This window comes from Rousettus aegyptiacus, unplaced genomic scaffold, assembly GCF_014176215.1.
Source record: "Rousettus aegyptiacus isolate mRouAeg1 unplaced genomic scaffold, mRouAeg1.p scaffold_m13_p_6, whole genome shotgun sequence".
Lineage (NCBI taxonomy): Eukaryota > Metazoa > Chordata > Mammalia > Chiroptera > Pteropodidae > Rousettus > Rousettus aegyptiacus.
In genome coordinates, this window is record NW_023416309.1 from 81751316 (window position 1) to 81774431 (window position 23116).

Genomic DNA, 23116 nt, shown 5'->3' on the forward strand with positions numbered 1-23116 from the left:
CCCTGGGTCGAGGGTGCCTCCTCTTTTGATGCAGGGCTCACTGTTCCCTGGTGCAGGGCTCACTGCATTTTGAAAAAGAAGTGTCTTTAGCCAGTCTGCCTGCCGTCTGGTGTTGACAGTGGGGCACAATGCCTAGGCCTTGCCCAGTGTATAGAATCCCTGGGGTTGAGCTCTGTTTTTCTCAAGGTTCGCTCTGCTGGCTCTTGACTCAGTAACTGGGCATCAAATCACTGGGCTCTCGAATGAGGAGGTCTGCTCAGCTCTTCGTACTGCCTGGTGTCCCAGCTGGATTAATGGGCCCCGCCCCACCAATGGGGTACCACAAGACAAGCATGTCAATTTGGCAGGCCCCCCCTTTTGTCTAATGGGTCATCGTCTGATCATCTCTCCAGGATGTGGTATGGCAGTCTCCTCCATCAGATAACATTCCAGGGCACAGACCCTTCCCCATTTCTGTTTGCTCAGTGCCTACCCAGCACATGCCTGGCACAGGCAATTTATTTATTCACCAAATATTTGAGCATCTGATTTGTGCTAGATTCTGTTCTGGGCATTGGAGATACCACAGTGAACACACAGACAATAGTCCCTGCTGTCATGGAGGTCACGTGATGGCAGAGGGGCAGGCAAACAGGTAAAACCTGCAGTGTGTGAGGTGGTGGGAGAGAAAGCAGGGCAATGGGGGGGTGCTGGGTGAGGTGTTGCATTTTTAAGTCGAGTGCGCAGGGAAGGCCTCTCTGAGAAGGTGGCGTCTTGATCAAAGAGGCAGAAGGACCACAGCTCCAAAGGCCCTGAGGTGGGACCATGGCCAGAGAGATGTGTCTGCAGAACGGCAGGGAGGCTGCTGTGATTGGAGAGTAAGGCAGGTAGGAATCGGGGTGTGTGTGAGGCGGCGTGGTGCCTGATGCTGCCGAGCCGCAGAATCCTAGGATCCCAGGAGGAGAGCGCGAGGCGACTAGCAGTACAGTTGATTCTAGGAATCCACCAACACAAAATGCATTTTATCGCTCTGCCCACTCGAAACCATTGCTGTTGAGGGGTTTGGGCAGTAAGGCATTTCTTGGGAGAGATGTCTGTATGTGGCTATTGCTGTGGTGGGCTTTCCTACCCTCAACTCGGGTCGGATCAGATGAGGCTGTCCACGAGTGTGGAAACAGTTCTTGCCAGACTGTCGTTTCCACCACCCAAATCAATACCAACGAGAAACAAAAACGCCAGGCGCTGTGCCCTAAGCAGGCTGAGCACGGTTAAGGCGATCTCCCAGTTTCCCCGAGTCAGTGCTGTGGGCGCGGCTAGTCCAGCGCTCCAGACCCACAGAGTAATGGGCAGCCCGTGCTTGTTGCGCTCTGGCTGCCACCCCTGCCCCAGGATTCTGTTTCCTCTTCTCTTTCTTGGGCTCCTGACCTCCCTGAGCCCCAGGGTGCCCGGGCCTCTCACTTCTCTTCCTCTACCCATAGGCAGCTGGCAGCAGAGTTCTGTGCCCTGGTCTCCTAAGAAGTCTCTCTAGCCTAGACTGTGTGTGTGTGTGTGTGTGTGTGTGTGTGTGTGTGTGTGTGTGTGTGTAAGTGTAAGAAAGTAGGCAACCAGAACTGTGTGCATCCTCAGAGGGTCATGTGAAGGTCTAAGGAGGCAGCAGGGTGGCCCAGAGCTGTGGGGTCTGGGTGACCCTGACCCCAGCTCTGTCTGGCAGGCCAACACTAGTAACACCAATGTTTCTAACCCCACTTCTTGACTTCCTTCAAGAAATGGGAAGTTTTCTGACTGTTGGACATATTTTTAATTGATTCAACCTGTTTTATATTCCCAGAAAAGTGGGTTCTTTCCCAACAATACAAACATGATTCAAATGAAGACAAAAGCTCTATAGCTGCTATTATTAATCTCTGTGGCTCTGCTCATGCGAGCTTTTCTCTTTTAAAGGATCAGAAAGAGGAAGACCTAACCAGACTGAGGGTGGGAGAGTGAGTGGGAGCTCTTTTACTCTCAAGTCATCTGCTTGTCACCTCGACTCTCCTCTGCACTCGGCATGCCTATTAACATAAAAAGGGAAGTCACATTTCCAGTGGCTTGTGCTCTCTGCAGTGGACCTGGGATAAGAGAGCTGGGGGTGGGGTCTGCTCTTAGTGCCCAACTTCCGTATCCCTCTTAGAATAGGGGAGAGAGCAGGAGCAAGTTTCGCCTTTCTGTCCACTGATTTCCCTGGGAGAAAGAGCTACCTCAAAACACAGCTGCCTTCATCTCATGCTCAGTACCTGTTTTCTTAAAGTAGAAAAAAAATTGGAGCCAGAAAATACGTGACTGTAGATTCTGGATTTGCTGCTTGCTAGTTGTGGGACTTTAGGCAAGGTACCTTGCTTTCTGAGCCTCAGTTTCCTCATCCATAGAATAAGAATGATAATAGTATCTACCTCATGGAGTGATGGCAAAGATAAAATGAGTTACTGTGACCTAAAATGCCCGGAGTGGGTCTGACTTTGCTGATTGGTAGCTGATAGGTGGTTAGGTAGCTAGAGAGGGAAGAGAGTGTCTGGGTTCAAATCCTGGCCGTCAGTTGCTCTTTGTAGAATCTTAGGCAAATTATTTAACCTCTCTGTGCCTCAGTTTCCTCATCTGCTAGTACCTCGTAAGGTTCCGTGGAGCAAACATGTAAATGTATGAAGAGCATTTAAAACAGTGCCTGACATATGAGTGAGCTATTATTTTTCATTCCTGTAAACTTCTACTGGTTTGATTCTTGTGACTAATAACCTTAACACCTGACAGAATTTCTTACAGGGAGGATGTCAACACTGAAACAGGAAGGTAGCAGGCAAAAGCTCTGTTACCTGAGGCCCTTTACCAGAAGAGCAAAACACTTCCTCAGCTTGTGTTTTTAAATCAACCAGCTCATTCCCTACGGATGCAGACCATAGCACCAGAGTGAAGTGACTGGTACCCACACGGCAATATATGAATGAGATGCAAAGCACATTCCGAGATGGCAGCCATCTTTCCCAGGCTTGGTATGGGGCTGCACCTGGTCCTCCCAGAGGCTGCCTGCTCTCCCAGGGGGGGCTACACCTCAGCCTACCTGCCCTTCACCTCCAGCTAGGGCCTGCTAATCCATCCATCTCTGCCCAGCTGGAAAGCCAGCTTGGAGCAGTGCTGCCCGCCTGCCACTGCCTGCCCATTAAAACACTGTGGCTCTGGCTAGCTATAAGCCCCAGGAGATTTGTGGGGGAGCCATGCAGAAAGGTGTGGGCTGTGTAGCCACCTGGCCACATTGGGTGACTGCCCCTGGTAGTTTTCCAAGGAGTAAACCTACCTGTTAGTCTTGCTTGGCTGCTTAGAGGTCTGCAGCTCCACTGAGGTGAGACTAGCCCAGCTGGCTGGCTGATCAGGAGGGTGGTGGTCAGGACAGCTTCTGCCTAAGTAACCTTGAATGGATGGCCTCCTAGCGAAATGAGGGTTCCTGTTGACAAGGCAGGTCTGCCGTGCACATTGTTGAGTGTTTATCTATAAGGCTGCATCAGTTACTAGCAAAGGAAGCTCTTGTAGCAGCAGGTGCGTGTGTATGTGTGTGTATGCACATGTGCAGACATGGAATTGTCACCTACCCATCAGTCTAAGGAACTATGACTGAATTCCCATTCTCCACTTATAGTCACTGTAATTTATAGATTCTAAGACACTTATTTTATTTTACATTTCAGCATCTCAGATTGGTATGTGTTATACATTCGCTAGTGTGCTATAATCTAATTGACAATGACTTTTCTTTCTTGGCGTACTCCAATAACAGTGCATCTTAAAATCAAAAGCATCTTGGAATTAAGGAAACACAAGAACTAGGTAACCTCTAAGGAGCTTACAGAATTTGCGCAGTTTCTTCAAGGAAGAGAGTAGAGCCACCTTGTAGTGGTGGTATGATTTATGAAAGACCCAATGATATTGTTCAAGGGAATGGGCTTGGACACCAAGCAGACCAGGGCTCAGATTCCAGCTTTATAGCTCACCAGCTGTGTGACCTTGGGAAAGTAGAACAACTCTTCTGAGCCTCAGGTTTCTTCCTTCACCAAACATGGATCTTGGCTTCATAGTCATGATTTTGTGCAATGCACCTTTCTTTGTTTTTCTCTTCTTGGGGGTCATCTGAAGTCACACTGCTCCATTCCACCTGGGTTAAAAGAGAAAATGAAGGCAGAGACTGAGTCACGGGTCCCACCAGGAAAGCAGAGGGAAACTGTGGCATTATGTTCCAGGGCTTCCTGACTCAGTTTATAATCCTCGAACATCATCTTTTCCTTCCTTCTGTCCTCCCATTTTGCCTGGGTTTTCATTTTCACATGTGTTTCCTTTTAGCAATTTTCTTTCAAATGTCTCTCCTCTCCCTTTCTGTAAAATCTTCCCACATGTAGCCTCTTTGAAGCTCCTTGTGGTGGGAAAGGGGAGGGAGCTACAGGGAGGCACAGGCCCCAGTATCCTCAGCTGACGGTAGTCAGTGGTCTAGTGTGCTGTGGCCCCTGCAACCTCAGCTCAAGTCCAAGTTCTGGTGCCACTGGCCTTGCTAATTCCTGAGCCTGCAGGGCTCAACCTGAGAGACTGCTCCAATGCTGAGCGTTGGGCACTGCCATTGCTAAGAGTAGTTGGTATTCTCTGTACCCTTTTTGCAGTAAAATCAGGTCCTTGTTCAGATTCCAGCCCTGCTAGCTCTGTGACCTTATGCAAGTTACTGAACCTCTCTGAACCCTAGTTTTCTCATCCGAATGGTGACTGATGCACAGAAACATCTGGCACATGATAGCCGCATAATGTATTCTTTCCTGGTCTTCCCCAAATGTTTAAGACTACCTTGTGTCTCTTTAGCTAGGTGTCAAGGGCTCTGGGAGCCCCAGCCAACAGCATTTGCTCTAAGTAAAAGCCCTGAAACAGGTGGACCAGTTCTGGACGGGACAGAATGGGTGGAGGCACAGGGACCTGTATGAGAGGATGTGTCGGGAGGGAAGGCTGGGCTGCAAGGAATGGGGTGAGCGGTCAGTAACCCAGCACCTTCGAGGGTGAGGTTGACGAGGTGAGCTGCTCACCGGTTTAGGAGCAGAAGCCCTGGGCCGAGTCTGAGGTGCCGGGAGACAGCCACGTGGGGATTTCTGACTGACGGGAGGCTTTCAGTGCAGGCCACAGAGGTCTCGTTTTCGTCAGAGGTCTCCTCTCTGCCTCTCTCCCTCTTGAGATCCTGTAGAAAGCCAGTAGCCCGACTTCCTCAGGTTTGTGCTCAGAGTCAGGTGTTTGCAGCCCCCTCCTTGACGATGTGGTGTTTGGTTTCTGGCACCAGGGTGGACCTCAGTCCTTCTCTGTACCAAAGTGTGTAATGAATTAAGAGAAACAGGGCTATGGGTGGGACGGAACTTTGCTTACAAAGAGCCCTTAGAAGCTGGTGTAGTGGCTCCTCTTGGACCCCTGGGAGGCAAGGCTAACACACAGCTCTTTGCTGGGGACAGAGAGAACCAGTGGGTTAGCTCTGCCAAGGCTGCAATGGGAAGGTTTCCCCACTGGGTAATTCTTCTCTCCTTAAAATGGTGCATAAAGGATGGGGGAGGTGAGAATAAGAGCTCAGTTTGGAGGCAATGGGCCAGGGCATGTGCCACCTCTCCCAGTGTTCTCGAGAGAGTCACAGGAGCAGAAAATGGGCCCTCTGGAGAGAGTGCGCCCAGAAATGGCTGTAGGGCTCCAGGAACTCAGTTCTGGGCTGGGGCAGGGGTGGCGAATGGAGGGTGGAAGTCAAGGGTTGGCCTCCCCAATATAGTGCCTTTCTACCTGGGGTGTGTTTAGGGCCAGGCATTTGTGGCAAAGGGAGGAATTGTGTTTCAGGTGTAAGGAACAGCATGCGCCAAGGCACGGGGGTAGTAGTAAGGTTGGATAGGAGCTTGGGGAGTGGCAGTATCACGTCCTGAGGCCAACACTGGCTAGATAGGGCTGTGTGTACTGGTCTGAGGAGCCAGGGCCTGGTTCTGCAGGGCCCACAGGCTCTTTGAGGGGGGTGTCTTGTTGAACTTCCAGTAGTCTTAGACTTCCCTGGGGGCCTGCCACCCTCTGAGTCCCAAAGCTCTGGCTTATGGTCAAACCTAGTGCTATCTCACCTGTCGCCACTGCGGGAGAGCCTGGGAAGGGACCTGAGCCAGTTCAGCCTGCCCTGGCCTATTGCCCCCAAACTGAGCTCTGGCCAGCTGAGCTCCGGCCAGCCCCAGTGTGACGCACTGGCCCCTGGAACACACAGCCTGGGTAGCTAGACCTGGCGAAGGCAGAAGGACAAAAAGGGACACCTAAACTGAGCCTGCGGGCAGCACTGCTAGGGCTCTGGGCTGAGGGGAGGGGTCAGAAACTTACAGAAACAGAGGGCTCTGGGAGGGGGGCTACCACTAGGGGTGGAGAGGAGAATCGCCCTGCCTTGTCATTGGCCTTCCTGATCCCACTCTGCTCCAGGAGGGCTGGTGAGCACTCTGCTTGGCCTTTCATCGCCTGAGGTTTTCTGTGGCAAAGAAGGGGTGGGGTAGCTACCCACCCTGGCTTTAGGCTGTTGGACAGGGCCAGCTCTGTCCAAGTGTGCCATCCCTGAAGCAGACGGCGGCCTTTCCCTGAGATGTTCATGTCATCTCCTTTGAGGGAATGCTGCTCTGTCCACCTGGTGGACGGGCGAGAGGTGGGTGAGCTGGCCTGGGCCACTGTTTTCTGGTCCCAGGCCTTCACTTGAAGCTCTCCATCTCATGATAATAAAATGTGGAGCCCCCAAAGCAAGCCCTACAGACTCTTGACTATGCAAGCAATTAAGCCCTCGCTTCAAACAGCCGCATCTTTAAAAGCTATAATTTGTAACCCAAAATAGCTGCCTGTTCAGAGAGCCGGGAGAGCCCTTGATGTGCACCCCTTTCAACCCACAGCCTGTTAATTGGCTTTGACACTTGAGTCGCCCCACACCTGGCCGATGCTGCTTTTCTCAGACACAGTGGCTGGCTGGGAACTGGATCTCCCCCGCAGGTACTTGGGAAGTCTTTTTTGAGAATTTAGTCGGGGCGATTGAAGTTAGGGGTTCCTGATTCAGGTTCAGATGGTTCTGCCTTTTTATGTGATGACAAAGGGGCACGATGAGAAGCGCTGCAGTGTAACTTCGGGAGAAAGTGAATTAAACTCTGGACGCCGTGTCCTCGGATGTCAGGAGAAGATAGTATTTACTTGCCGCGATTTAGGGGGAGAAAGCGAGACCACCTCAGTAAAGCACATACCAGACGCTGGTCACGTGGCTGGCACTCCCCAGTGTTACCTTCCTTTCCTTTCCCTCAGGTGTGGCTCCACCAGCCAGTGATGTAGACAGAAGGTCTTGTGTATGGATTTGGGTGTGTGGATGCGGGAGACTCAGCAAACAGGAAACGCCTCCCTGACCTGCAGTGTCTGTCGACTAGCATGCTTGGAATTCTTGGGGCTGGCTGCTGGGTTTGGTTTCCAGATGTGAAAGCACTTTAAGTTCTGTTTTCATAATCCCCAACAATTTGCCTCCCAAGTCCATATTCTCATTTGAAAATCAAGACCGTTGGCTCTGTGTTGGTAGACTTCTTCAGGGGGGCCTCGTCAAATCCTTTTTGTTCAGGGGGTAGGTTCACTGGGGCACTCAGGTCTGGGACCCAGGGTTTTGTTGGGACAGTCATACCGCATCACAGGCTTGGTTTCTATGGGAGTATAAGTTGATCCTGGGGCCACCTTCCCTGTGGGTTTTCCTTGGAGATGGGTCACTTACCCAAATTCAGCTGCAGTCTGTGCCTGGTCCCTCAGTCACCATCACTGACCCTGAAAGGACAGCCTGGCAGGGAGAGGGGGCTCTGGTGCTGGTATGTCAGAGGGAGGCTGGTGTCACAGCTGAGCTGGGTGCCCATGTGTCATGGGAAGGATCCTCTTTCCCAAACTAACCACAACAGAGGGAAGAAATCTGCTCTGGATTTCAAGTAGCCAGAAATACTGCCTGGCACAGGGAAACTGGTAATATCTTGCTCAGTTACCGAGCACCGCTGGCCACAGAGGTGGCCTGACCCAGGATTAGATGCTCTGTGGCGTGGGCCTGTGGTTCCATGGCTAACTTCTGGTCTCTTCTCTTGTAAACCAAGCACTGTTTAGGAAAAATAACTTTTACATTTGTATTATAACTACACTAAATACAGTTCTGAGCAAACAAAGACTGCCTTTGTCTCTGGCTGAACTGCACATAAACTTCTCCAAGATTAAAATATACCCATATTATTGAAAGAGCATAAGAAACAGAAATAATTTACTTAGCTTCACATATAGTGTTTATGAAACATCACCCTGAAAATCATAGATTCATCAAGCTTCAATTTCAGCAAAATATAGTCTCTTTAGAAGTAGCAGCATCTCAAAATGATCATGAAAGAGAAGTCAACATTTCTTTTGAGGAGATACCAAAACAAACAAACAAACATAAACAAACAAACCCAAGTCTCTTGATGAGAGTCTGGAGATTCAGGAGTTCTCTTTGGAGACTGAATTGACCTGAAGGAATTTCTTTTATTATCAGGGTGAAAAGTCTAGCTAGGGAGTTCCCATGCAGGCCCCATAGAGGAGGAGAAGGAAAGTATATTTGTCTCTAGGGCTGCCACAGTAAAGTGCCACACTGGGTGGCTTGAACAACAAGCTTATTTTTTCAAAGTGTTGGCAGAGTTGGTTTTCTCTGAGGCCTCTCTCGTCTTATAAATGGCGATTTTCTCCCTGTGTCTTTACATGGTTGCGTGCGTGCGTGGGTGCGTGCATGTGTGTGTGTGTGTGTGTGTGTGTGTCTCCATTTCATTATCTCTTCCTTATAAGGATACTGGTCATATTGGATTAGGACCCAACCTAACCACTACCTTTTAATTTAATTATCTCTCTAAAAACACTATGTACAAATATAGTTATTCTAAGATTGTAGGGGTTGAGACTTCAACATTCGAATTTGGGGGAGACAGACACAATTCCACCCATCACAGAAAGGTTCTCTGGAGCTGTCCTCCAAGGGGAGGAGGAGTTTGAGCAGAGCCTGGCATCCCAGGAGAGGCTGAGTGGATGGGAGGCAGCTCTGCCTTCAGACAGAGGTCCACCACTGGTGAGAGGTCCATTGGGGATGGCTCTCGGCCAAATGCTCTATTTGGAAAAGTTTCTAGTAATATTATGACTCGTGGTTCACCTTCTAGGGATGATCATTCTTACAGCTGGAGCCACGTGTTCCCCCTCCCCGCCCCCAAATGATCTCGATCTGATCATTTGGAACCTAGACCGCTCATCATTCATGTCCTCTTGTGGGTTTATTTTACCCTTGGAGATTCTGTCTCTCATAAATGGCGTGTAGTTGTCGTTGCTGTTTTATTTTTTAAAATCTAATCCAACAGTTTTTGTCATTTAATAGGAGGGTTTATTCCATTTTTCTTTGAATGCATTACCGATATGGTTGTGTTGTTTATTATTTGTTTTTCTTTGTCCCAATCTAATCTTTTTTCTTTTTTCCCCTTTTATCCTGTATCCTTTTGAATGACTTAAGCCTTTTTTTTTATTACGTGTCTTTATCCATTAGATTTTTAGTAACACATTTTTATTTTTTAACCATTAACTTTTGACACGCTCAAATATTGTTGGAATGGAAGTAGCGCAGGGGGGTGCGAGGGCTCGCGTGCCCCCTGGCGGGGTGGAATGCCCCACTGGGAGGGACGTTTCCATGGGGGCCCAGGGTCTGGCCCATAGCCTAATGCGCTTGAAAAACAGGTCTTAATGGTCCTTCCCACACCCCTGTGACTCATGCCACACCTGCCCATGGATTGTCCCTTAGGTGGACGCCGAGAGCCAAAATGCCAGCTGATTCATTTACAGGGAGAATTGCATGCCGGCAGCGAGTTTGAGCAGCCCTTCTCACTGTTCGTCAGCAGGCCCCTGGGAAGTTTGCCCTGATCGGAAGGGTTGTGGGTGAATTGGGACCCAGGGGAGCTGGTTAGGAGGCCTGAATGGCCATTAAGTGCTCTTAGCCGGGCCCCACAGCTTTTGGGGCAAGCTGAACATGCGGATCAGCCAGACAGAACACCTCTGGTCCAGGCCTGCTTCAGACGCCCCCCCTCCCAGCCCCTTACTTGGGACACATTAGATCCCTAAATATTTCCGGTCTCTCTGCTCTGCCACCCGCAGGAAATTGGCCCACCTCTGGTCTTTATTTAGCTGCAAGGGGGCTATACGACATCCCCTATTCCTCAGTTTTTCTGGGAGCCACGTCATGCTCGCCCCCTTCCCTTGTACTCCTGTGACACTGCTTTATCAGCAGCATGCGTGTTGTGGGGAGGGTGTGAGATTGGGGAGAGAGACAGCACGGTTGCAATTAAAACATTGGGGAAAAAAAAAGAAAAAGCAGTGTGGGCTTCCACACCCCTTCCGTTGTGGTGTTTTGTGCAATAGCAGAGCGTGTTTTCTCACCTCCTTGGCTTTGTGTAAATGGCATGGGAGTTCTTGTGAAACACTAGCATGGTTTTTCCTTTCTCTTCTGTTTAGTACCAGCCTGAGGTTCCACAGCCAGTAGGGGCCAGACCCAGGACTGAGCCAAGGCTGCCCGAGAGCCTCAGTCTCCCCCTCTGTCAAAGTGGGGTGACTTAGTACCTCCCTCTGGGAGTGATCAAACCTTCTTAGTATATACCACTCGGGACTAATGAGCTCCTGCGGAAATATCGGTTGTCATGGTTGTCCCCCATCCTGAGAGCTGCAGGTCCACTTCACCATGAAAGCCATGTAGCACTTGGGACGTCCACACTAGATCTGCTCCTGGAAGCTGCAGGAGCAGGGCCTGTGAGCCCAGTTGCAGGGTGGTATTGAGCTGCTGGTGGTGTTCTCCCTGGTGTGAGGGTTCAGGAGGTGGATCCAGGAGTCCTGGCTGGAGGAGAGGTGCCTTGGCTGCCACTCTCCACTAGGAGAGAGGGGAACTAGAGCACTTGGTTCTTGGCCACAGTCTGATCTGGCTCCTGGGGATGAGAACATGGCAATCTCTCCTATCCTCCTGACCTTGGCCTCCCACCAGAGCAGGAAGTTTGGGCCACAGAGCTTTGATCTCACAGAATGAGGTCAGTCCCCAGGGCTGGCCAAGAAGGGTGATCAACTCTAAAGGCTTGGTATCTAGTGCTCCCATGTTTGCCCTTGGCCTTGTATCTGAGCCAAGGTTACTTTTGTCTAGAAGGCAAGCCTGAGGCACCAACCTCCCTGTGTAATTGCTTAAGTCCTCCTTTATTCCCTCTGCCCCCTTGCCCCTGGACTGCCACCTGGGCAACCCTCTGTTGAATCAGGATCTCTCATCAGCCACTGATGAGTGCCAGCCACTTGCCTGCAGAGCAAGGCCTGGCTTCAGAGCAGGGGTTGGCAACCACAAACAGGAGTTGGGTACAGTCTGGCTTGCTTAGTAATCTCTGCTGCCACCATCTTTGCATGATGAGAGTGGCCAAGCCACAGTGGCATGTAGAGTATCCCGGCCCTGGTAACCCCATCCCCTCCCTGTGGACCTGGGGACATTGGCATCTACAAGTTAGCTCCTTAAACTGAATCTTCTGTTACCCATAGGAAAGACTCATAGTGAACCTGACCAGGCCTATCATTGTTCCCCGGCTGTGCCTGGCTGGAAGTGTGGTGAGGTATTTCAGCCCTTGCCTGGCCCCCGAGTCTGCTCAGCCTCACCCCGGCTGCAGTCCGGCTTCTCCCTGACTAGGCTCTGTTTATGTCCATTCCCCCATATCTTCCCTGCAGTGGGGTTCCACGTGTGCCTCCTGGTGCCTGGCTGCGAGGGAAGCTGGGAGGTGCCCGCCCAAGCTATTTTTACCCAGCCCCATCCCCAAATTTGTTCTTTGGCTCCAAGTTCCTGCCTGGGGAGTGGAGCTGTTGCCAGGGCTGGGGGTGGATGAGCCAGAGCCTCAGAGCCTCTCGACTGCCTTGCCCAGGCAGCATCTCATCCTAACGCTTATTAAAGGGTATAATTAATGGGCATAGAGACCTTCCAAGAGAGTGGGCAGAAGAAGATCCTGGTAGAAAGAAAAGAGGCACCTGGCATGTTTGGAGAGAAGGCTTTGCAACTTGTGAAAGTCTGGCTTCCAGAAGCTGAACCCAATCTGCCTTTGTCCAGTGTGCCACCAAGTCAGAGGGACAGCATTCTAGGGGCTGGGAAAATAATAGCCCAGATTTACTGAGCACTTCCTGTGTGTGCTCAGAACACATATCAACTCATTTAACCCATAGATGGGGAAACTGAGACACTGCGAAGTTCAGCATGCCTAAAGTCACCGAGCTTATAAGCGGTGGAGCCAGGATTCGAACCCAGCCGGTCCGCGTCCAGAGCTTGCCCCTCATGCCGCTCTGCCCCTCTTCTTTGCCATGTTTCCATATGAGGTGTGAGGCATTGTTCTAGATTCTCTGTGGCAAGGCTGCTACGTAGGTATTTCCATCCCAGTTTTTAGATGAAGCTCAGAAACCGAACGACTTAATCTAGGGTCACGCAAGCAGCCAGTGACCAGGCCAGGCTTGGCACCCAGGCCTCGGGCCTACCATGTTGGACTCTACGCAGCTCACCTTTCTACAGCACAGTTTGGTTCCACAAATACTGGCTGATCACCTACAGTATGTTCCTCGCAATGCTGACCACTGGGGACTCAGATGTAGGAATCAACACGGTTACCCCTTTAGGGTCTTCCCTCCCTGAGGGAGTGTGGAAATGGAGTCACTTGGAGTCAATGCCCTTCATACATCAGCTGCCAGGAAAAGGCAGAGTAATGGTGTGTGTGACTTGGAGGCGGCCAGGTTGGTGAAGGGAGGACCAAATGGCATCGTCCTGTCTGGGCCCCGCTGAGATCGTGGACAGTGGGGCATTGTTGGCCACTTTGATCCCCCCTCCCGCCCCTGCCCCCCCCCCCCAGGTATTGATACTTGGCCTTTCACCAGTTGTTGAATTCAGCCCATGCCAACTTCCTACAGAGGAAGGGGTGATTTTAGGGCTTTTTGGCAGGTGAATGCTGCTCTTGAGACTGGAGCGGGGACTCACAGGCAGGCCGTGTGCCTGCAGCTCCCAGCTCCAGCCCCAGTCAGCTCCATCCGGCCCCAGCTGGAGACAGGGTGGGGATGTGGGGGGGGGGACGCGGACGGCGTAGACCTTCCCTGCCAGAGCGGTTGGCTGCAGCCTGTTTTCCCAGCCTTGGGCCTCGGAACTCTTCAGAAACCTCTGCTGTTGGATAGTTCCCCAGCCCTAACGTCTTGAAGAGGGTGTGCTTCCTGGCCTTCTGCCTATCCAAGACCTGTGACTGACCGGGCAGAACAACTCGGCTTCTGTAATACGCAGCCCCTAACAAGGCCAGATCAGAATTTAATGCTCCCATAGCTGCTGGCTCTCCAGTGCTTGTGAAAATTGTCATGTGTGGCCCTGAGAGTAGCCTCTGAGGTAGAGGTGTAAGGAGTCAGAGGCTTACAGGTCACTTACCCAAGGTCACACAGCTGGCGAGTGGCTGGGCCAGCTGGTATTAAAACTCAGTTGGCTAGGTTCCAAAGCTGTGCCCTCCCTCGCCCAGCTGTACTTGCAAAGGTCCTGAGCCTTGTGAAGGAATACTGCATCTGTTTTACCTCCCTTCACTTCTGGGACCCGTCAGCAGTGTGGGAGGAAGTGATCTGGAGCAGTTTGGGCATATGCCAGCCGCACCTGTGTGGCCCACAGTGGCTGGCCTGTGCCCTCACGGATGGGGAGCTCTGTGCTCACAGCTGGCTCTGAGTCATGGAGAGTCCTAGGGATAGGGGTCACCCACAGATGTTGCCTGGTGCTGCCTGCCGAGGATACTGTCCCTTCCCCAAAGACTCCCCCAAAAACAAACACACCCTTCCTGTGGAAAACCCATTCCCCACTCCCCTGATTCTGCCACCCCTCCAGAGCAGGCCTTAGGTTCAGGCCCCTGCCCTGGGTGTTCTCTTGCACCCCGAGGAGTACACCACTGTGGAGGCAGATCTAGACACAGACCATGTGGCCTAGGTGAGCAGGCAGTTCCCGGGGCCTCAGGGTTCTCAGCACTAAAAGGCCCAGAGCACAAGGGCCCCTTCGGAGTGCTGCTGGTCTCTTTCACCTACTCCCCACTCCCCGGCTTTCGTGGGAAGGACCTCCCCGCCATCCCTGGGCTGGCACACTTGACAAAGCATCCCGTCCATCTGTCTCTCACACACGTCTCCCATTCATCTCTCAACAGCCCTCGGAGAGCTCCGGGAGGTGTACAAAGATTAAGAATTCACCGTCTCCATCTGATACATGGGAAGAAAAGGCTCTGCCACAGCCCAGGTTCCTGCTGCCTGGGAACAGCCTTAGGTTTGTCCAGAAACTCACTGGAATCTTGCAGCTGCAGTAGAATTTGCCTCACCACCCCCAGGCAGATTTATCTTTAGCTTCTGCACATTCCCCAGAGATCTCCCTCTTCTGGGAAGCACACGTGACGTGGGGGCTCCATGAGGGGGTCTGACCAGCCCAGGTAGCCCGGCTGGAAGGTAACCCCGGAGGCCTGTGCTCTCAGATTGAGCATCTTCCTAGGCCTCCTAGAAACCCTGTGAGGATGGTATTTTTATTATGTATGAATTCTTCTTTTCCCTCTGTAACGTCATCTAAAAAACATAAAAGAAAGAAACTGGCTCAAAAGGGTTTCTAGTATGACTTTAGTTTCTCCCGGCCGAGTGAGTGGTGGCTCGAGGTGGGGGTGAGATGTGCCTTCCAGCAGCCGCTTCTGCTTTGCCTCCCTTACTGAGGTGCTGGCGTCAGAGCAGGCTGTCCTCCAACCCCAGCAGCACCCCTCACAGGGCTGCACCCAAGCCCTTCCCCAGAGGGTCCAGGGGAATGGGAGCTGGGCTGAGACCGAGGCCCTGTGGGCGGAGCAGAGGCGACAGGGCCACTTTTGTCCAGGACAGATGCCAGAGTAGTACTGCCCCAGACTAACTGAGGTGCACAGTTAATTAATTTTCTTATAGTTGTCTTTATATTATTTGAATTGAGGGGAAAACAGTTTCGAAGTTATAATTAAAACTTCCACTCGCCTTAGGCAAGCAATTGTGGGTTGAATGAAAAGGTGTTAATGTAGGGAGCAGCTAATTTTAAGAGAAAAGGCTGGCGCGTTGAGAGAGAGAGCGCGCAAGCAAGGGGGTGGGTGAGGGGCCTGGCCTTGGCCTGCGGGAGCCTGGCTTCAGGGCTCCGCAGGGCCTTCCGTAGCTGGGAACTTCCAGGGCAGCCCAGGCCCAGGAGCCTCTTCTTCCCATGTATGAGATAGAGACAGGGAATCCTTAATCTCTGTACACCTCTCGGAGCTCTCCCAGGGCTGTTGTGAGAGATGAATGGGGGTGTGTGTGAGAGACAGACAGGATGCTTTGTCAAGTGTGTCAGGCCAGGCAGATGTGGACTCTGCTCAGTCAGAGAGTAAAAATATGGCTGAAGTGGTCGTGGTCTTGTTAGGAGAAACCCCTTTGGGGGCGTCTGATCCTTTCTACTGCCCCACCTGTGGCTGAGACAAGCCATTCCGAAGCCAGTCTTTCCACCCTGGCTGGGGCCTTGGGCCAGCTGCCAGGAGGTGGGTACATTGCTGTGGGATGTCAGGTGAGAGGATTCCCACCTGCATACCTTGAGTTGGGTGTCTCAGCGCAGAGTGCTCAGCAGAAACTCGCCCCCTGTGTCTTGGTGTCCAGTGAGGCAAATATGAGTTGTCCAGAGGCCAAGCCAGACAGCTGAGCACAGACGCTGGTCTCCACTTGGCGTCCTGCCTGCCTTCTCGCAGCAGGGTGGGCAGCAGCCTCCTTGGGACCCCCGTGGACGTGGTGCTGTGGGTAGAGTGTAGGCATTGTGACTCACAGTCCAGTCCTGCCCTGCCACTAACTCCCACATGGCCCCAGGCAAGTCACTTCACCTGTGCAGGGGGAGAGGCCATCCAACACACAGGGCTGTTAAGACCAAAAGAAACACCCATTTGCAAAATGACCAAGTGCTCATATCAGCCACAAGGCGGAAATTCCTAGCAGTGCTAACTTTCCCCTGCCGGTGGATCTGGGAAAGTGAAAAGCTTGCAGACAGAGGACTAGAGCATGCTCCTTGTCTCCCTCCTTCCTGCTTTCTCTTCAGGTATCTACAGAGAGTTTCCTGCTGAGCGTAGGAAGTGGGCAGCCTGTGGAAGCTGTAGCATTCATTAGGTGGGGTACCTAGGCTTCATAATTAGTAACATGTTCCTATAATGTGTGCCCTCCTCATTTTCACCATGAGGTTTGAAAATCCATGAAGTGTGGGTAACATCAGTGATAAAGGAAACCAAGCATGTGGTGGCCAGAGGCAGTGGAAAGCTCAGAGGCAAGCCAGAGAACTTCTGGGAGGTGACTCTCTGAGCCTTAATGACCTCATTAGTAAAACGGGGATAAGAATCATTGTCCTGAAGAGTTGTCACAAAGCCCAGATGGGATAACGTATCAGCTCTCAGCTCGGTCTCAGAAACTTGGTGGCCGCTCAGTAAATGTTGGTTTCCCTTTGTTTCTCCTGGGATACACCTTTGGGCTTGCAAAGGGCTTACTTAGGGTAGAAGATCCATGTGGGATTGGAACAGTGACATCTAGGTGGAAAGGGCTGTGTGAACACTAGGGGTAGTTTTAATTACACAGCCCCTCAGCCTCCACAGGCAGGGAGGCCTGGCAGCCTGATGCCGACTTTATTGGTCCATCTGGTGCTCAGCCGGTATTATGGCACTGGCAGGAGCCAAGCTCATTAATCACCATCTCTTCTTAGTCTGGGATATCTTAGTAGGGATAGACCCCCAGGAGGGCTGTCTGTCTGCTTACCACTAGCTGTACATGTCTGAGCAGGCGCAGCCAGGCCTGTCACTGACCTCGATCTTCAGATGTCCCTGATCCTGAGCTTGTGTAAGGGGTCCAGAGGCTTTTCACAGCCCGTCTTACTGTTACCCTTCTTACAGTTCTGGGCCTGGAGGAAGCACCTTTGATGGGGGGCTCTTCCAGCCCTAGCTGAGGAGTACACCCTGTAATCTTGGGAACAGGTTGTCATCTGGGATTGGAGCAGGTAGAAGTAGTGCCACCTGGGAGGTACATACCTCCTCAGAGATAAAGAAGTCCCAATAAATAGTTTGTAGAAATCTGTCCATCAGACTAGGGTAAATGCTGAATAAAGCCAGACCGCTTCTCCTAGATGATTTTAGCAAAAGGTTCAGGCAGATGTGTGTCTCATACTGACATTGTCCCAAGCAATGTGCTAGGCACTGGGGACCAGCCCAAAGCTCAGAATTGAGAGACCTGGTATTTTTGCTCCCCTGTGTGGCTGGGGTTGGGCCAAGGCAGACTGTCCTTTTCAGATTGGCATCATGTCCTGTGGCCAGGATTTATTGAGGTCCTACTGTGGCACAGTGATAATGTAAGATTTCGTTGCCATTCCCAATTTATAGAGAGAACTGAGGTTCTGAGAGGTTACTAGATAGGCCCAGAGCCATGGAGGATGGATTCACATTGTGCTGTGCAGATGGCCCTGTTCCATGTTGCAGCAAACAGCTAGGGTCAGGGTCGTTATCCTTGGTGGCCATTCATTGTGGCTATGCCCTGAACCCTGTCACCAAGAAGCCTTCTCCAAGTCATTTGGCTTCCTCTGCAGACTTTCTCTGGAGACCCTGATAAGCTGCCCAGGTGCCCTGAGTCATGTGGCTGGCCTGGCTGTGAACCTTTTCCATGGATGGCTGTGTCTGGGGTTAAGACTCCTCACTGGGCTCCCAGGAGGCGGCCAGTGTGAAAGGCCCCTGAGAGGAATCACCTGGCAGACGTTCTTATACTCAGGATCTCAGGGTCTCTGCACCCCAATCCGCGCTGTCCCTGCTACTGCCAAAGTCCTTGCCATCTGATGAGGAATGCTGAGCCCTGGGAAGCCAACCTCACTCATTCTGTCCCACTCTGTCTTTCCCAGGGCAGCAAGGTGCCAGGCCCAACCTTCGCTGATGGTGAGATCCTCCCCAGGGAACCTGGCTTCTTTCCTGAGGATGAAGAGGAAGCTATGACGCTGGCTCCACCTGAGGACCCCCCAGAGTCAGACATGGGCAGCCCCATGGAAAGCACCCAGAGCCTAGAGGGATCAGTCAGGAGTCCCACCGAGGAGAAAGATGGGGGCCTGGAGAGCCTGTTCTTGCCAGAGGACAAGTGAGTTAAAACTATCTGGAACTCCATATGTGGCCCCTGGGCAGTTTTTGTAAGACAGGGGTCCCCAACTCCTGGGCTGAGGACTGGTACTTGTCTGTGGCCTATTCGGAACCGGGCCACACAGCAGGAGGTGAGCAACAGGTGAGCAAGTGGAGCTTCATCTGTATTTGCAGCCACTCCCCAGCGCTAGCATCACCGCCTCAGCTCCACCTCTGATCACTGGGCATTAGATTCTCACAGGAGCACTGGTCCCTGGCGCCAAAAAATTGAGGACCGCTGCTTTGAGGGATTCCCCAGAAGTAAATGTAAGAAGTGCTCAGGATTTGCATTATAGGCATAAGTTTCATGGGTTTTCCAAATAGCAAAAAATTCTAAGAAACCCCAGTGTTTAACAGTAGAGCTAGTTTGGGGATTTTAGACAACCGTGCAAAATCAAGTTTTAATTGACTTCAATGATATGGGATATATGATCTCAATTAACTTTTAAAAGGTAGGTTACAAAGATTTCATGAGGTATGATCTTAGTTTTGTTAAAAACAAAACAAAATCATATACATATCCATTAGGAAATGCCTATGAAAAATTACTCCAGAAAATTAGCAGTTCTTTCAGGATGATAGGGTTATTGATCGTTTTAATTACCACCCATCTACTCTACTATATATGTTCTGTATTTTCTTTATCACTCATGAGTTATTGTAATTAGAAATGTTATTTAAAAACAACATTAAGACTAGTGACTTCGCAATGGAGCAGTGTCATTTTTTAGTGGTGTCAACAGAGGGGGTCCCCCTCCCCTCCCAGCCCTCACTCAGTCTCTGGAGGAATTATACAATGTTTGTGGGGTGATGGACAGCAGCCATGGCCACAGCTGAAGAGGCTGTGACAATTGAGAGTTGACATCCTATGTATCAGAAAAAGGTGTTGGTCATGGCCAACCCAGAGATTTGGAGAGGCAGGAGAGAGGTTTTAATATCGGTTGAGGCATATGAAACAGTCCATTTTTAATCATTTTTTTCCCATTAAAAAGGCAGTTTCATATGGTTCAACTGAATTTTCTCAATGCAAGGGTTCTCAAACTCAGGGGCTCTGGGAGTTTGAGAATGGGCCCTGAGGAGTTGTTTATCCAGGTGTTTCCTGGGATGGTCCATCAGCTAGTCCTGTGACTACCCAACCCAAGGACAGATGGTGACTCACAATAGACCTGTTGGCTTTTTGGCTAATTATTTGCCACTCGATTATTCCCATTGATTTCTGAGACCCATCAATTACCAGGAGGCAGCCGGCAGCAGGTGCCAAGAGTTTTAGTAAAATTTATAGGAGGAAGTGAAGAGTGTGCTTAATTCAACGTGAGGTGCTAAAGAACCTTAAGGCAGATAAGTAAGTAAATAAAATTGGGTAGAAGTACTGGAAGATTTGATCTTTAGCCTCTGGTCATTCACACTGATTTTTAGAACCTGGTGTTCCTCAGGGGCACAGTTTGAGAATCAGTGCCTTAACCCATTACACACTTCTTTTAGGTTTCCCATGTAGGAGTGTGGAGGCTTAGTAGCTTGGTGAAGCCCTAATTTATGCAGGAATTACTGCATAATGACTAAAGGGAAGCTATATCTTAGCAGGTGATGAGGTACTTCTCTTTGTTCTTAGGTTGTATACAGGGCTCAACCAGCCCTGATACTGGCCATACTGTGGGTCACTCATGAGAGAGGCCCAGGGTCTCTGACCCACGTGTTTTTACCCTCTATGAACTGAGGGAAGCATCTCACCCAGTAGCTCATTGTTATTTATTTTAAAACTTCATTTCATCATTAAAGTATAAGCTAATTAAACAGAACTTTAGAAATCCAGGGAAAGTGAGAATGGAGAGGAAATAACTAACTTTACTTCTAGGCCCACCACCCAAAGCCAGGTTCTATTACTGCTTAAATACCTACTTTTTCTTATTCTGTATAGACCTTTCCATGCTCGATCGTACTGTATCTAGAATTTTGTATCTAATTCTAATTCTAATTTATATTAATTTTTCCACATTATTGCCAATATTTTTATAAACCTTTAAACAATGACTTAACAACCTTTCAACAATACTTTAATTTACTAATATGTTATAATTTAATAAGCGTAACTTAATGTAGCTGTAGGTTAATCCTTAGGTCGTAAGCAATGTTTGCTGCTCGAGAGTAGCAGTGGTTTGAATATCTCTCGGGCAGAAACAGTTTCTGTAGTGAAATGAGTCCCTTAGGACAAGGTCCCAAAAGTGTACACACTTGATCGGGTTCCTGACATCTGTAATACTGGTCGACCTCCTGGTGGGGTGGTTGGTTTCCACGCCCAGGCCACAGCCTCGTTAACAGCCAGTCCTTCTCTGATACGTAGGCCTCTGGCCCACACGCCATCCACGACGACATCAGACCTCTCCACACATTCCACCACCTCGCTCGTCAGCAATGAGGAGCAGTTTGAAGACTACGGGGAGGGGGACGACGTGGACTGTGCCCCCAGCAGCCCCTGCCCTGATGACGAGACCAGGACGAATGTCTACTCGGACCTGGGGTCTTCAGTGTCTTCCAGGTGACCCCTTGGTCTAGAATGGAGTTGGAGTCCAGGAAAAGTGGCAGAACCAACTCAACCTCATCCCTGGAAGGGGGGTGGTTTGGCAGGCAGAGTCCTGAGGCACATGGGTTCTGCTCCTAGGGTTTGGGGGTGCTGCATTTGCACCCTGATTGGGGGTCTGGAGTTCCTCCTCCCTCCTTCCCTCTTGGGGAAGAAATAGAATTAGCCAACCTGAGAGGCTGCAGACTCGGGGGGTGGGAGGGGGGGTCTCTGTTGTCTTGCTTCCTAGAACTTCAGTATTGAAGGGTCCTTCCAGGTGGCCGGTTGTGAAACCTTCTGCATACCTGAGTCATGACTTATTTTGATGGCAGCTCTCAGTTGCCTTATCTGTAAAACGGGTACAACTCATTGGCGTCTTCTCTTTGAGAGTTTTGGAGGAGGGAAGGTGCTATATTTCTACCCTTTCCCCCTTCTCTCGGCCCCACCGAACAGATGCTCACAAGATTCCCGGGTATCGGGGAATCCAGTAAAGTAAGCTCAGCAGGATAGGGTGGGCACCAGACTGGACAGCAGTTAACGTGATTTTCTCTTCTCTCGTGAATCAGTGCAGGGCAGACACCTAGGAAAATGCGGCATGCATATAACAGCGAATTGCTGGATGTTTACTGCTCTCAGTGCTGTAAAAAAATCAACCTGCTGAATGACTTGGAAGCCCGACTGAGAAACCTGAAGGCCAACAGGTGAGCCCAAGGCCTGGCATGGGGGCAGTGGCCAGGGTGGGGGCCAGAGGAGGCAGCAGACAAAGTGGCCCCACTGTCTTTGCAGGTGAGAGCACTCTCAGAACGAGGTTGATCCGTGGGGGCTTGCAACAGGAAAATCAGGGTGCTACTTCTCGGGACCAAGCTAATTAGTGAAGTCCCTTCAGTGGGTGGGAAAAGGATCACTCTGCGCTTTGGTATCTTGCAGCTGGGGCAGAGTAGGGATAGACTAGAGCCGCTCTGTTCAATGACCATTTCCCCCTCTCTTTCTCTGTAGCCCCAACCGAAAGATCTCTAGCACGGCCTTTGGAAGGTAAGGCCCCCCTCAGGGGAGGATAGGTTGAATGCTGTCCCCCTTCACTGTGCTTCTGCTGCTTGGGTGGCTGGCGGGTTCCATTCCAGCAGCCCAGGCCCAGCCGGTGTCCTGCATGTGGCTGAATGAGAAGAGTGGAACGGGGCATGCCAGGGCAGTACAGGCAGAGCAGCCAGGGAAGGCACACTCCCGAAAAACAAGGGCCGGCCTCCTCTCCGTCCCCATCCCTGTCCCTTCTGGCAGCAGTCGGCCTCTCCAAACGCTCGGCTGCCCCAACCTCAGGCAGGCACACCAGGGCAGCCCTGAGAGACACAGTGCACCTCACTGCTGTGAGTGCCCTGCCCTGTGCTCTGGACCTGGCAGCTGGGCCAACAGAGGCCCTAGGATTCCACTGGAAGAGGTGGGGCATGGTCACTTTGCTCCAGGTTAAATCCTACACAGCTGACTTCCTGGGACTGCCAGGTTCCCACTCTGGTTCTACAGACTGGCTCCAGGTCCCCACCCAGGGCTCTGGGAGTTGCCAGTGAGTGCCCAGGCTTCGTCCCAGGAGCTGGGGTCACCTCTTGGTAGAGACCCTGGCTGCTGCCTATCAAGGAATGGGAAGTGGGAGCCCCCGGGGAGTGGCAGCTGGGTTTTGCTCCAGGCAAGAGTTACAGCACCTGCCTATTTCCAGTCTCACTCACCAGCCCATGGCCCGGTGCAGTCTGGGTGGGTCTCCCTCCCTCTGCCCTTCCCAAGGGTTCCAAAGCAGCAGGAAAGAGCTGCAGTGGATTGGCCGTGTCTGCCAGGGGCTCACAGCGGGTTAGCAGCCCGGCTGCCATCCTCTGAGCTAGATGATCTCATGAGTTCAGACAACTCTTCTCCCCTGACCCGGTGAGGGCAGCCTCCTTAGAGGGGGTTCCTGGCTCCCCCCTGGGGGAGTGGGTGCTCACCCAGCCCATGGCCTGAGTCTGGACCCATCTCAGAGGGCCTCTGCAACCAGATGAGCTTCCCTCTGCCCCTACAGGCAGCTCATGCACAGCAGCAACTTCAGCAGCAGTAATGGCAGCACTGAGGATCTGTTCCGGGACAGCATTGACTCTTGTGACAATGACATCACAGAGAAGGTGGGTCCCGGGTGGGCAGAAGAGGAACTTAATGCATGCTCGCTCGCTGAGGGTATCGGAGAGCACCCTGGGATGCTCTCTGGGGACTTGAGAGACCTTGTTCCTGCCCAGGAATTGGAAGTAGGTGGCCCAGATCACATGGGCACATCTGCCCCACCCCACCCTCACCCCCA

General features: G+C 51.4%; 1 protein-coding gene across 3 annotated transcripts in view; it reads left to right on the forward strand.

Moving 5' to 3' along the window:
* RAB11FIP4 (RAB11 family interacting protein 4) overlaps positions 1-23116 on the forward strand; it is a 102876-nt gene that overhangs the window by 66399 nt on the left and 13361 nt on the right. For 2 of the 3 annotated variants that reach the window (XM_036222734.1, XM_016152488.2), the window contains 5 exons: positions 17984-18213; positions 20590-20784; positions 21372-21506; positions 21802-21837; positions 22844-22943. In XM_036222734.1, coding sequence (XP_036078627.1) covers positions 17984-18213; positions 20590-20784; positions 21372-21506; positions 21802-21837; positions 22844-22943 — 696 coding nt within the window. Of the gene's footprint in view, positions 1-14249; positions 14366-17983; positions 18214-20589; positions 20785-21371; positions 21507-21801; positions 21838-22843; positions 22944-23116 lie in introns of those variants that run through there. The other variant, XM_016152489.2, reaches the window with a different exon arrangement.